Consider the following 15186-nt stretch of genomic DNA (forward strand, 5'->3'; position numbering starts at 1 on the left):
GTATACCGGCTCCGCGGGACTCATCAACGGGTTACCCTCAAGAAGCCAGCCTCAAGAAGACTTCGTCAATGCCCGAAGCCTGCAGCGGCAGAAATCGGGACTTAGGGGAACGGACTCCGTGTGCGGTTATCGACGTCGGGGACTCGCGAGTTCGGTGGCGTCAACAACCTTCGTGAACTCCACTCGACCACCGGGCCCGACTGACACCCGCGCGTTCAGCCGCATGGCGAAGCATAACTGGCGGAGTGGGGCAGGCACTAGTAAAACTGGCGACAAGGAATTGGAGGTGGAGGTGAGTTCGTTGGACGCCCAGATGGCTTGAGAAAAAACAAAGCAGCTCGAGCTGGACATCCGACTCGCGGAGCTGAGTGCGGAAGAGTGGAGAGGGAGAGAGCTGGCAGGCAATCGCGGTCAGGAGGGCAGAAATGGGGAAACACTCAGGCATTTTTGAGAATGCTCCACGGAGCCATCCCGAAATTTCCAACTGACGAAAAGGTGCCAGTATGGTTCGACACAGTAGAGCGTCTGTTTGTGAGATACGAGGTGCCAGACGTGGTTCAGGCACACCTAGTGTACCCACTCGTGGTGGCTCGGCACAGTTACATTTGTTCACGGATGGAGAGGGACCAGTTTTCGTTCTAACGTATCAGACAGACCGTGATAAAAGAGCTGCGACTCTCGCCCGACAAGTACTGCAGGCGGTTTGTCTTATCCTCAAAAAGAAAGAATGAAAGCTGGCAACAATTTGCCACGCGGCTACCGAGCTACCTAACGTACTACGTGGAAGCACGAGGCATGGAGTCCTTGAACAACTAAAGGCACTTTTAGTGGCGGACCAACTGAAAGCGTCCGTTGGAGCAGAGGATCTCAAGTACATAACCCTCAAGAAAGGAAGGGAGTGGTTTGATCGAACGGAAATAACAGACCTCCTCGCCTTGTACGAGCAGGCCGAGTGCCGTGGTGCCGTTCCCGCTTTTTCTGGAGCGAAAAGTGACCGGAAAGGAGAGGTTTCATAAAAATTGGAAGGAAAAAAAGTTTTTAGGGGCTCGACGCCTTTAACAAATAAGTTTGGTAGCAAGACATGCTACAGGTGTGACAGCCCGTCACACCTAGCCACAGCATGTTTGCGGGCGAGAAATGGGAGGCCGCCCGCGGCTCCCGGCAACTCCAAAGTGCAATGCGTGGCGTTTGGCCCGGAGGACCGAGAGACGCCGATGGCAAGAATCGAGGAGTCAAGGGAACATCTTAATGCAGACGTGCTCTCTAGGCTGTTCAACAGCCTGGGGGTGGAGTGATTGCAGGGTGGCAGTGGAGCGCTTAATCACTCTCTATACAGGATTGGTGTCAGCCGTGGGCAGGTCGGGAGGCGATCACTGCCGTGGTCATTTTGTGCAAGCGAACGTTCCAGAGTTGTTCAATGTTCAACATACGTTTTCAGTTTTTCCTTGAATGTTGATTTGCCATGCTTTGTCAATGCTTTTTTGTTTTTTTGGTATATTTTGGTTGTAAAAGCTTTTGCGGCACCAATGGTGTCGTTGTTGCGAGCGATCCAGGTCAGCAAGAGGGCAGTTGAGAAACGGAGTATAGTAAGAGGTTTTGTCCTTTTTTTCTCAATTTTATTTAGCAATTTGTGCTAGAGGTGCCAGGCTTGATTATTCTAAGCCAGGTGTTTTGTTGTTTTGTTTCTCGCTTGAGGTTAAGCAGTGTGTTTGTATGTTAGTGCTGTGGCTATTCCTTCCTGTCTTGGTAACTGCTGGCAAGTCCAAAAGTCCTATAGCAGTTTTCGGGGGGGGGGGGGGGGGGGGGGGGGGCATGTAGGGATGCCGCAAATTGTCCCCTCGTTTAGACATGACAGCTCGTCAAGTCTACCCGACTTCAGCTAACCATGAAGGGCGCCCCAAGGGCTATTCCCTTTCTCACCCAGGGCAGGGGGCCTCCGGGCACACAAAAGTGTCCGGCACGCCTTTGGTGTCCTTGGATGCTTCTGCCCAAGGGCACCGGGCACAGCTCATGTAAACGCGCCGGCGTGGACCTAGTATCGTGGGGTTCTCCGTGAAACGGCTTCCCCAGCCGCACAAATGGGTCCGGCGTGCCTTTGGTGTCCTAGGAGGCTTCTGCCCACGCTCGGTGAAAGAATGTTTTCCAGCGAGGCACGTATCTGCGGTTCTCGCCAAAACCGAGAACCAGTAGATATTCCTTGGAATATAAACAGGTCAGGGCTTAGACACTCCACTGCAGGACCCGACCTTAATGGCCCCCTCGGCAACAGCAATGGTCTCTGGTGCGATTGGTTGAGAGGGTGTCGGGGCCCATGCCCAATGGGATTCAAATTAAACCCTCATTGGACAGGGCGGGTTCTGGCGCACTGTCTTAAGCCCTGACTGAGCGTGTGAGCGTGGAGTTTGAACGAGCCCGTCTGCACAGCAAGTCGTCATCCTCTTGCGGTCCCGAGGTCCCCGCGTATTCTATCTCGCGGGACAGAGCCTTGCCATGCGCGGCAAAGAACTTGGCGCCGAGGCGCTATAATTGGCGTTGGGCTGCCGCAAGCGGCAGCAGCAGCGTGACAGCCCCTGTACCATTTTCGCGCTCCATTGTAAATATATTTATCATAAAACGTCCATCAAGTCCTCCGGTTTCTGACTGCAAAAGAACGGCAGACACCCATAGCGCCGCACAGCATTCCACGATCAGCCGGTCCTGATCAAGCCCGAGGGAAACGACACGGATTGGGAAAACAAGCATCGTTCCAGGAAGGACGAGTCTTTACTTCATCTATGGGTCTTCCTCTACGCCATCTCAAAGCTTTTTTGTTGAAAACTATCCAGAAGTGCGCTAAATTATCACTTATATGAGGTCAGGTAGTGAAATATTGCTTGAAATCTGAAAAATCCATGTTTTTCAAACCTTTGTTTTTCCGAGACGGCGCTACTGGTCGCGGTCATCTTGGTATCTATGGAAAGCGCATTTCATCATCTTACCATTTCCCACATCTACCGTCTCTTCGAATGCGAAGTAAGCCATAAAACACAAAAATTAGGAAGCCTCCCCATCTGATTGGCCTTGTCCGCGCGAGCGGGTGGGGCACGCTCAGTCATTGGCCGGCGAAGTGATTGCCCCTAGCAACAGCGCCGGCGGCGCCAGTGTCTGAGAGAGCGTATGCTCTTCTGCCGCTTTTCACCTGCTCGCAGAAAGTGCTTTTCTTTGTTTCGGATTATGCTGTTTTCTTGCACCCGCTTTGACTTTTTCGCGCAATCATGGATCGACGATCTTTTAAAAAGAAGTATGGGACGACACATCGCTTCGGCAAGCGCAAGCGGAAATCCCCAATGGCCAAGAAAAGTAAAAAAAACTTCTCCCTGCGCCGAATTTCAAATTGGCGCGTCTTGTTGAAGCGCAGTTTGCTGCGGATGGCTAGCACTTTGTGTCCTGTTACTGGCGTCGAAGACATGGCCTCTACAAGCACCGATCGCACCGTTCAGGTGCATTTACAACCGAACTTAGTTTCGAGTGCACTGCTGCAGTCCACGAGTCATTGAGTTCAGTGTCGGTAACTGAGCAAAAAATGAATCTAACCGGCGAAGGCCAGAAACCCACGGGTGCAGAGCCATCCTACAAGTATTTGGTGGTTCAGGTCACAGCACTGAACGTGCTCCTCAGCGAGACAGCATGCCCGAAGTGCTTGCAGCCGGGAGTCACCGTCATGCAAGGAACAAGGCTTGGTTTGGCGGTGAAGATGCTTCTAACTTATTCTACGTGTGGCGTTGTCGCTAACCAGTGGTCATCACCGCCACAAGAAGGCGCCCGGGCCTTCGAGGTGAACTTAAAGTCAATGCAGGCCATAAAGAGTGTTGGCAGGGGTGCAACTGCACTGACAGGTTTTTGGTCAGTTATGAAAGAGTCACATGGGGGATGTAACACAAAACATTCCAGGGGTACCTCAAGTCCAAGTTCAGCCCTGCCGCAGATATAGCTGCAGCAGGTGTAATCACTGACGCCATAGATGCTGTGTGCAAAGTGTACAACGAAATGGAACCAACCTTCACAGAGAATGTGACTGTGGTATATGACGGCACATGAATGACGCGCAGTCACACGTCCCACATTGGTGTGGGTACCGTGATTGAATATTACACAGGGTTAGTGGTGGACTCTATGGTTCTTTCAAACCTTTGTATGGGTGCGCAGCAAGCCGAAAGCCAGGTGCTAAGGCCTACAGCCAGCGGATGCAGTCGCACAAGTGTCAGAGGAACAGTGAAGTGAAGCCGGGCAGCATGGAAGCTAAGGTGGCCCTGTTGTCTTTGGACGTTCCCTAGACAAGAATAATTTGCGCTACACAAACATTGTATGCGACGGTTACAGCCATACTTTTCTGGCCCTCAGCAAGGATGCAACCTATGTTTTCATTCCGTTTGAAAAGGAAGACTGAATCAACCACACTCAGAAGAGGATGGGATCTGCTCTGCGTGCCCTCATCACCAAGGGCAAGAAGGACAGCCCCTCGACGGAAGAGGTGCTCCGACGCAGGACCTGATCAAAGGCTCACCAGCTACTATGGCATGACTTTACGAAGCCACCCTGACGTCGACGAGATGCAGCGAGCGGTGATGGTAATGTTCTATCACATAACTTTGACAGATGGAGAACCTCATCACCATCTTTGTCTGCCTGGACCCACGAGCTGGTGTAGACATCGAGCAGCAGAAGCCCAAGGCGAGCCTCAGCAAGCTCACAAGTACAAGCTGGCGAACCATGTTGCCACTGCCCTCCTGCCAGTGTACCAGCGCCTCACCGAGCCTCAGCTCCTTGACCGGTACAAGGGAAAGAAGACGCAGAATGCAGCAGAGAGTCTTCACTCAGTAACCTGGTCAGTCCTTAAAAGATGTACACACCTTCCTGGTTGCAGCAGAGACCGCCGCAGAGACCGCCATCAAATAGGGGTCCGCGAAGCCCTGCCTCATCAGTCAAGCCCGGCAATAAAAGTTGTCTTTTTTTTCAGATCGAGAAATGTTTCAGTTTTAGGGCGAGTTTTCTCGTGTGTGCGTAAATATGAGAGGTCTACTTCACTCTAGCCCTTAGATATATCCATTTAATAAATAATTATTACATTTAACCTATACCATTCCCCTCCCCTTACGCGAACGGGGTCCTCCATCATCACCACCGATCCACAAGGGGTCCGTGAAACACCGATGGTTGAGAACCACTAAAGCAGACGACGCTACTATTGTTAAAAGGGCACCACCTACAAAGCCAAACTTAGAAAGGTGCCTACATTATGTTATACAAGGTTGCCGTGCCACTGACATTGCCAGCAGTGTCAGCACCAGAAACATGCTAACATTTTCTAACGGGAAAACCTCTTCTTCAGTGCCCGCACACCAAAATCATGTACGGAGATCACAGGCCTCCACGCAGTTCGGTTTCTTTTTTTTTTTTAGCGCACTCTTCAAAAGCCCTTGGAAACACTGAACTGCTAGTGTCCAAAGTGAGGTTGAAATGCCACTGGTCCAGGAGTCCTGCCTGGAGCGTGTCAAGAGTATTCCAAGTCACGGTACCTGACTCCCCGGGGAGTTGACGGCAGAGGCAAGGTCGCAAAGGAGGTTGAACGTGGCCAATTCCAGCGGGTCCAGAGTCACAGCTTGGGCACTCAGACTGCAAGAAAAGCTTGTGTCAATGCCATGGTAGAGAAGCACTACGGAGACACTGGCAATGTCATGTTAACTCCCATACGATATCCAGGTAAGACAACAATTTAGTTACACAAAACCGGGTACAAGCCATAGAAGAAAAAAAAAACAGCATAGCAAGCACATCAATGGTTGCCTTTCTGAGAGCCAAAATGAACTCTGGTCTAGGTTTGTTTACCCATTGATATTCATACAATTTTTGACGGACAGTTAGTGGTCATAGTGCAATAAAAGAGCTAGGAAACAGTCTAACTTGATCAAGGAAAACCATCTAAGCCTTCTTCCCAGGCAAGACTATCACTTTACAGCAGTGATGAATTGAAATTAGGAAATCTTCAGGCATATGCAGCGTCAAAACATGCCAAAGGCGTGATCCAGCATGAAAACACAATCACCAGTTTCTTCATCTCTCACTGAGTTAGCAGACTGCATCCAAGGCTACTTGCATTTTGTTTCGCACAGAAAGGAAAAGAAACACCTATCAGTATGCATCAGCAGTGTCGCACAGTGGAAGTGCTATGTAGTTTATTTCAAAATTTAGCACAAAAGTTTGTTCAAAGATGAAACGTTTTTCTGGCTAGAATAAAACTAAGGATTCATCCTTTGTACATAGATTCTCTTAAATATGTTCTAAGGGCTTGGTACAAAATGGCAGCTATATAGTAGTGTGCACCTTTTGGTACCTTGGTCTGCATGCCATTTTGGTGTCACAATTGCTCGCAAAAAAATGAATCACTCATAAGAGCTGCACGCACGAACTGGGACTTTTTTCCACTATGCTAATGAGCCAAAATGTCTCGTCGAGATGCCTTCACTTCTTGCAACAAAAAAAAAAATCACCAAGTCAGAATTGTGCACAATGCGGACTTAAGGTTCTGCTGGAGCTACACATGCAATCATTTCTCGCTACATTTAGCAGACACCAACCCCATTATCAAGAATGTCTCTTACTGTGATGCAATTGCTCCAAGTCATTTTGGGGCACCTGTTAGAGCAGCCAAAGGTCCATTGTGGAGCAGCATAAGGAACTTTTGGAGCATAAGTGCACACTGTTTACAATCATACCAGTTTGAATATTATGCTAAAATTTGTGCATTGGCCTGAGCAACTAAAATATGATGTCTACTTTTCCTTCCCACTTCTTTGCAACCCTCTGTTGGCATCAAGTGCACAGCAGGTTTGAATCCCTCAAATACAGAACTGGCAGTATACCACAAAATCTCGTATGGACGCCCGCACCCGAAAAATCGCCCATCCCGTTTTTTTTTTGTTTTTTTTTTTGCCGAATATTTATAACATAAAAATTCCGAAACCTCGACCACCTCCGTCGGACGTTGCACGATTATCAATCATGCGATGTCCGACGGGGATAACATCAACTGCGCAATTCGCGGTACCGGTATGTGTGGCAATAAACTGCAGTAAGATGCTGACTCACGAAGGACTGTATGAGCTGCTGTAACTAGATTTTAACAAACCAAGTAGTGCCCAGACTGATGTTTCATTTAAGTTCTAAAGCTTGTAATGAAACTGCAATTCTTAATTTAGATAAAAACAAAGTTTCTTATTGTTTGCTAATGAACATTGATAACTGGCTTCATGTCAAATTTCATTAGAAAAATCACCATGTTAATAAATATGTCTTAAAAATACTTCATTTATTTTATTTATTTATTTGAATACCTACAATGCCTAAAAGGGCATTACAGTAGGGGGACAGACAAAAAACAGTATACATGATCGAAAAAATTATAACAAATATAAAACGTCGTTATACACGAAAAAAAACAAAAAAAAACACACACACAACAAATTTAGATTTTAGAGACACTTGAATATGACATTTAAATATAACGACTGGACTTTCTCAAGAAACAGCTCTGACATTGAAATTTCTACAACCTTCATTAGGTAATTTATTCCAGACATGAATTGACCACGGGAGAAAAAAAAACACTTAAAAACATGAGTTCTACATTTATATGGACGAATTTTCTTTGAATTATCTGTTCTGGGAGACATGTAAGCTTGAGCTTCAGTCCACTGTTGCAGTTATTTAAGTCTTAATTTACTCCATCGACTGTGCCATTAAACAGAAGGAACCTATATAAAGGTAAAAATAAGGGAATGGACAAAAAATAATATTAGAGCTACAGTCGAACCCGTTTATAACGAACTCCATCGGACACGCATTTTAGTTCGATATATCAAGTAGTTCGTTATAGCAAATATCGCTATTTCGTGAGGACGGCAAAAGCGAGAGAGATGAAAGGAAACCGCGCGGAATAGCGGCGATGGCTGCCGAGCGTAGCGAGCGTCACGCCGGCGCTCAGAGCCGTGTTATCGCGAGGCAGCTTTCATGATGGAACATATGTATTCATATTTCTATCAATAAATTTCAATATTGAAACATATCATCTAAGAAAGCCCGAAAATTTCTAGGTAACAGACAATAAATGAACACGATAATTCCGTAAAATTGAGAAGGAAAAAAAAGTCGTGGCACTTACGACAGAGAGAAGTCTTTATTACCTGTTCTTTTGATATTACCGACAGAAGCTGGTAATTTTTGCCTGCGTCTTCGCTTTTACTGCGTCCTTCAAAATTTCGTCCTCGACGCGAGATAGCTGGTTTACCAGACTTAGTCCACTTCCCTGAAGCTGGGAACAGTAGCGACGGAGCACTTCCGTCGCTGCAAGCGCCTCGTGAAGCGTCGGGCAAGATGCCTCTGGGTCCTCTGCCTCGTCGTCGTCGTCGTTTGCTGAAGCCGCCACGACCTCGGCGACAATTTCGTTGTCTGAAGGACTGCTGGTCACTGCGACATCATCATCCACTCCGAGAAAATCTTCCAGCTCCACGCCATCCGGGACCGCGTCGGGAAGACGGCCGAGGTCTCTCCACATCTCGTTTAAGTCGTCATCCGTAACCTCGATTGCCTCTTCAGTACTTGCTCTGTCGTTATCCAGGTACAGTCCCGCGTGGCGAAAACAATTCTTAATTGTGTTAGGCGCGATGTCGCTCCAAGCACGGCTAAGCATTTCAATAGCACCCAACAAATCAATCTTCAGTTCTTTTCCCGCACGCAGCTTGGTGAGCAGCTGCTCCACTACACGCTTCCTGTAACCTTGCTTGAAGGCACGGATGATGCCTTGATCTAGCGGCTGCAGCATCGATGTCGCATTAGGGGGCAGGAAACGAAGCTGAATGTTTTTTAGCGTGGCACCACAGTGATGCGCGGAGCAATTGTCAAGCAAGAGGCAAATCTTGCGGCCACTCTCGGACAACTTCTCATCCCAGTCGCGCAGCCAGTCCTCAAACAACACCCTTGTCATCCAGGCCTTTCCATTTGAAGTGTATTTCACTGGAAGAGACCGACACCCCCGTAGGCACATAGGGGCCTTGCTCTTGCCGATGATCAGTGGCGTAAGCTTGGAGCTCCCGTCCATATTCGTGGTGAGGAGCACCGTAATTCTAGCTTTGTTCAGCTTGCCGCCATGGTACTTCTCGCCTTGTCGTGCCAAGGTCCGACTGGGTAGGAGCTGCCAAAACAGTGCGGTTTCGTCGGTATTATAAATATCGCAGGGCCTGTACTGCTCCGTAATTGCTGGACAGTTTTCGGCGATCCACTTCTTGACGCTTTCATTGTCGACTGCTCGACTCTCGCCGGCGACAACTTTGCCGACGATGTCGTAACGTTCCTTGAACCGTTGAAGCCATCCGGATCCGCCACTAAAATCTTGAACGTCGAGCAAAAAGGCAAAGTCTTTTGCTTTCTGCTGTAACATGGGGCCCGAAACTGGAAGGTTTCGAGCGCGAATATCCAAAAACCACGCGTACAGCGCCTTTTCCACTCTGTCAAAGGCAGGCGCCCGAATGCGCTTTCCGTCGGCGTTCGGTCGATCTCGGGGCTTTTGCAGGATCGCTGGCTTGTTTTTCAGAATCGTACTCAGCGTGCTTCTGGCGATCTTGAAGGATGCGGCGACTTCTGACTTCTTCTCGCCGCGTTCAACGCGCCGGATTATTTCCACCTTGGTAGAGAACGGTAACGATGAACGCACCTTGGTCGCCATCTCTTGCGGGAACAGGAAGGACACAAAGAACAACGAGCCTCCTCGGCAAAACGCTAGGAACAAAAGAGCCATGTCCGGCCTGGTACGGCTGCAGGATGATGTCATCAGAACGTCATTGCACGCTTGCTCTATCATTGGCCAGCGCGCTTCCGCGGGGGCCGGTTGCGGTGTTGTGACTCATCTTCTCAAGGGTCGTGTTTTTCTTGGTTTTCTCTTGTCCTCTGTCGCTCCGTGCATGGCAGGGAAGCCAGCGCGCTTCCGCGGGGGTCGGTTGCGGGCGTTCGCAGTCGGTTTTGTGACTCATCTTCTCAAGGGCCATCGTGTTTTTCTTGGTTTTCTCTTGTCCTCTGTCACTCTGTGCATTGCAGGGAAGCCCGCGCGTCTCCACGGGGGCGGTAGCGGGCGCTCGCAGTTCGATATAACCGATGTGTGGTTCGTTATAGAAAGTATATTTCTCATGAATATTGATCTTAAAATTTCGTGTGTTCGATATAGACCATAATTCGTTCTAACCGGGTTCGTTATAAACGGGTTCAACTGTATTCATATCAATCTTCTCGTTATTGGAAAGGAATCAAACTATAGAGGGTGCTCTGATTCGTTTGTTACCCCCCCCCCCCCACCTTGGTGTTTACCCAACACAAGGCCTGTGCACACGCCTACAGGCCTTGTGGGCATATTCATGTAATCTTTTTCAATAGAGCGTGGGGCACAGTGTAATGAAAAATACTTAACAATAAACGAAGTGTTGTTAAGTGCCGGATCTCTCCCGAAAGCAGTCGTCAGTGCGAGCTTGACCCACTTCTGCTTTTGTGCAGGGCTGGGCACCGTACATGCTGCATTGTTCATGCAGGCCGGAGTGGTAACAAAAGAGCCCCTCCCCCCCCCCCCTCACCGGAGAACACGAGCTCCAGCTGAACGCTGACACCGCATTCGGTTAAGTCAGCTGAATGCTGAGTCATTGTATTTGTTCTCCCCATCAGCGTAGTTAGTTCTAAAGTTAACTGCTTGGGGTGCCATGGTCTGATCTCTTCCCCAATACCTAAGTGCCATAGCTAAATCTCGAATTTGAAAAATATATTGTCAGAATGTAGACTAGCAGCAGTTTTATTCTAAAATGTTTACTGCAATGCAGGGTTGTCACTTCAGTGCCCACCAACTCCTTTTTCTTTCTTTTTAACATATCGGTGTGTAATGTCCTGCTCTAAAGAACTGCTTTCCCCTTCATATGCAAAAGCATAGCAGCGAAGTAAGGCACGCAAAATTGTAATCCCTTCTATGCGTTTCTCCCTTCACTGCAATACACCCGTGCGCAGGGAGAAGCCCACCCAACGAAGCTAACTAACCAACCAGAACAGACCACAAACATGAGAAATCTTGTAAAACTTCCCATTACTACCAGAGTTGGGTAAACAGATCTAACCTGAGAAGATATTCAAAAGTTCTGAAAGTTCACACGAGCCTACAATAACGATCTGGCCGTGCAGCGGGGCCTGAGCGATTATATTTTGAGCATCAGTTAAGTGGAATTAAGTTTCAGTGCAATGTTGGCACTACTTCCTCACATTTTGCCGAAATGTAGGACGTAGCAGGGTAAACATGTTGGCACAATCCGGTGCAAATGGCGCAGCAATCGCATCACTGCACTTATGTTGTGCAGAGCAGCGTGACACTCTGACATCCCATGATGTCAGAACGTGATGCGATACTGACGTCAACTTACATGGTCACGTGACACTGTGACAACATGCATCACGTAGCACTGCAACATCAAGTTACTGGACATACAACGCTCTGACGCCATGTTACGTGGTCACATCCCAGTGTGACATAAAGTAAACCAACCATGTAACGCACCTACATTTATTACCTGATCACGTATCCTACAGTGAGGACGTGATCACGTAACTCGGCGATTACGCGAGCACGTGATATCACGTGGTCTCTCTCGTGATTGGTGGAACTAATATTTTGTGGCAGCACACCATTTTGACGAGTGCCCTTAGGAAGTCGGACACTGCTAGTAGTGTCGTGTGTGTGAAGAGAGAGCCGCGTTGCTGCATGAATACTCGGGTTTTCTTAGCGTTACTTTTGACAGCCAGGTCCACCATCGGTCGCTCGTTGTGCCCCTAGTCTGTGCCTGGGAACACATTCTCTAGCCACAGCTGCACTTTGGCCGCAGACGACAGCCGACGAAGACCACGAATACACGGAGATTAATGGCGTCGGCTAACCGAAACAGGCCCCTTGTGGCATTGAAAATTTCTGAAAATCCCTTATGTGGGTGGAAAGAGAGAGGAGGAGGCGAGATTGTGCAGAGACATCAGAACAGCGAGCTCCAACTGGAATAATTAGTGGGTAGACATAAAGCCAGCTGCCTTTGTCTCCACTCACCCGTCGAACGCCGGCATTCGGCTGATGTCGTTCTCACCAACCCAAACACAGGCTCCAAGAAACAAAGTATTCACAAAATCACAAAAAGGAGGTTACAGGATTGGTGGCAGGATCTAGGGAAGTGTGAAATTGCACACAGAATTGGTGGGTTATAGTCTATGAAGTCTAATGGGGGACAAAAGTTTGAGGCAACATTTTAAAGGGTGCAGTGGTGGAACGGACAAATGGTGGTTTGGAGCAGCTCTCGTAGCAGAAAACAATGGGTTCTGGAGCAGAGATTCCCACTTTTCGAGCAGACAATATTGAGCTTCCATGTCGAAAACTTTTATACAATCTCTTTAAAAGTTAGCCTGTGGAAAAAACTTCAGTTGTTGAAGTGTTGGGAGATATTTAAGGTATCAGACCTACAGGGGACCTGACCACTACAGATGTTTATTAATTTATTGAACAATTGTACGCCGGTAATTTTCCAGATGTCTCAATTTACCTATTAGGAGTACCGATGGCATCCTCGGTTTGTGTTTGACATAAAAATGTGTTTTTGGCTACTTTGTAGGGTTTGTGTTAAACACACTTCTGTGCTGAATGTATCTCACGCTGCCCTCGCTCATGTTCAACCTGCTACTCTTCTTAGAGCAGCTAAGCGGAGCACATGCTACTCTTTAACTGATCACAACGAGTAGCATTACCTATTCATGTGATCGATGTGAGCACCGTTCGCACAAAAACCGATAACTCTTCGTTAGACGTGAAAATAATGAATTCTTGGCTTTGAAGAAAATTCCAAGTGAATTCCATAAAATCCCAAGAGATAGCCCTAATAAAATCGAGAGAAAATTGGGTGAAAATAAAGAGTGGGCTAACTTTCCGTGTGCAATTAAGAAAAGTTGAAAAAAATTCTACTTTTAGATCATGTGTCTCTGTCAAACTTGTTATCGTGGCGAGAAGCAACGAAGCAAAGATGACTGTGCTTCCCAATCAGCAATGTTTGCTTATAACCCGCCATAGCTAAGTAGACGCATTTATGCCAAGGTCATCATTGATCCAAACACTGTGATTATAGGAGTGGGCTATATTTCAATGTTTAAAAGAAAATAGCAAATCAGCCCAAAAATAAGGGTGGGCTATTTTTCAGGGGTAACCCACCCCTAACCAAAGCCAAAACCACCACCTCTTGTTAGCGGTTTTGGTTGAATATCTTTGAATCAAATATTAAATGGTTGCTGCACCCTTCTCGATGCCTTTCACTACTGTTACAGCATGCTTAAACAAAAATTCAGCTGAATTCACAAAGGTTGTTCCCAAGCTTCTAATTGCCCACTTATGAGCTCTGTTAAATTTAATTTAGCTATACTTGTAGACTGCACCCTCAGACAGTCCAATGCCTACCTTAGGATGGCAAGTAAATGACAAATTCGACATAAAATTAAACTATAAGGGAGCCCCACCATACCTAATTGAGCGGATTTATAAACCTTCTTGCTATATGAAAATATTTTCAATTCTGAATTAAAACAAAACAAACACAAGTAATGAACACAGGTTGTTAAAACATTGCTGCCTTACACCCTTCCATAAAAGCCACAGTAAAATTTTGAAGATTTTACTGCAATGTAAATATCACCAATCCGTTTTCTTTCTTTTTTTTTATTACACTAGGCGCGCGCGTGCGTTATACCTCTTTGAAGGTCTGTGCACGGCTGCGCTGCGGCGAAGTCAGTCACAAGATTGCGGTGTCAGCTCCGCGGATATTGCTTCTCCATGGTGCATCGACACTTGAGGAGAAGCGCACTCAAGGGGGCTAACCTGCCGCGATCAATACTTTGAAAAGTATGAATATTGCAGTTTATACTGAAGTGAATATCAAATAGCATAGAATTAGAATATACGCACAGCCCTACTGTTCGCACATAGTACTTAGGCATCCGAAAAAATAACTGCACTTTCTTCATTTACGGTGGCATCGCCAAGACTGCCACATGCCACACTTTCAGTTTCCTTTTTGAGAACAGCTCCCTTTTGGTGCAGACATGAAGCAAATTGTGCACAAATACAACCTTTGGAACAGCATGTAGCAGGGTTTTCGTTCTGGAAGAGTTAGGCGCAAATGGCACAGCGGTTCCACCACTGAGGGCGGGAAAAGTAAGTTATTTAGGCTAAGCGGTGCAAACTACCACCTGATATAAAATAAATGGTACAGCCATTAGGATCCATTCATCCCTCTATGTACCCACCGCCAGTGAAGGACGGCAATATCATTACCCCACTAAAGCTACTACTGCAGTGGTTATAGCATACACTAAAATCACTATTGTAGTCATCTTGGCGTTTGCCACGAACACTTCCCTAGCTTTTTCTGCGTGCCTCAAATTCACTATCCTCACACCAAATCTACTGTATAAACCGGAATATGGGTAAATTATTTTTTGCAAATGCACAAGAAGTTGACCCTACAGTCCATTGCAACTCAAGAAGGTAGGGCGAGGGAAAGGCAGGCCGGGGAGGGGGAAGCAGATGGAACGCTAGAGAAGAGAGGGGGAAACCTCCTCCTCTCCTTTAACAATTTGTGTGCTCCCTCCTCCCCGGCCTTCCTTTCCCTCGCCCTACCTTCTCGAGTTGCAACGGACTATATAGTCTTATATGCCGGTCATTGGCGAAAAAGAAAAAAAAAGTCTGGCAACTATATGTGCCTGATATTTCTTAAAGTTAGAGGAACGACGTCCACGGTGTAAATTGAAAAATCGCGTTTACTTAGCAGGATATGTACAACGCTCACCGCTGCCTCGATCGTCTCGATGTTCTCTGTCCTCGCGCTTCTTTTTCGTACTTCTTCGTCTTCAGTCCTTCAGTCCTTCAGTCAGACATTCCTCCTCTTCGTTTACAATATTTAACACACTCCGGGGCCCGAGGTGGGAATTTCAAGGGGGTACAAACGCTGTACAGGCCTGATGATTTCACTCCCTTTTGGCAGCTTTACCTTACATGCCCGCACTACACCATCTTTGCCTTGAATGCGTCCCGTAATGACCCCAGTC

The 15186-nt window shown here is 47.3% G+C and overlaps 2 protein-coding genes across 2 annotated transcripts in view; both read right to left on the reverse strand.

The window, feature by feature from the left end:
- Window positions 1-15186, reverse strand: part of LOC115327698 — a 132704-nt gene that overhangs the window by 82877 nt on the left and 34641 nt on the right. Inside the window, exon 2 of the mRNA XM_040210919.2 lies at window positions 5556-5652. The gene's annotated coding sequence lies outside the window, so the exon portion shown is untranslated. The remainder of the gene's footprint in view (window positions 1-5555; window positions 5653-15186) is intronic.
- LOC120840414 (tigger transposable element-derived protein 6-like) lies at window positions 8234-9829 on the reverse strand. Its single transcript, XM_042291559.1, has 2 exons — window positions 9196-9829; window positions 8234-8841 (listed from the first exon to the last, which is right to left on the reverse strand). The coding sequence occupies exons 1-2, from the start codon at window positions 9827-9829 to the stop codon at window positions 8234-8236; spliced, it is 1242 nt and encodes a 413-aa protein (XP_042147493.1).

Source organism: Ixodes scapularis, unplaced genomic scaffold (genome assembly GCF_016920785.2).
Source record: "Ixodes scapularis isolate PalLabHiFi unplaced genomic scaffold, ASM1692078v2 PGA_scaffold2__306_contigs__length_199485367, whole genome shotgun sequence".
Taxonomy (NCBI): Eukaryota; Metazoa; Arthropoda; class Arachnida; order Ixodida; family Ixodidae; genus Ixodes; species Ixodes scapularis.

Excerpts from the sequence above, each read along its gene's own strand:
- LOC120840414 (XM_042291559.1), bottom strand. The coding sequence starts at position 9,829 with ATGGCTCTTTTGTTCCTAGCGTTTTGCCGAGGAGGCTCGTTGTTCTTT. Across the intron at positions 8,842-9,195 it reads TCGGACCTTGGCACGACAAG|ATCAAGGCATCATCCGTGCC; the intron begins GCGAGAAGTACC and ends TGCAGCCGCTAG.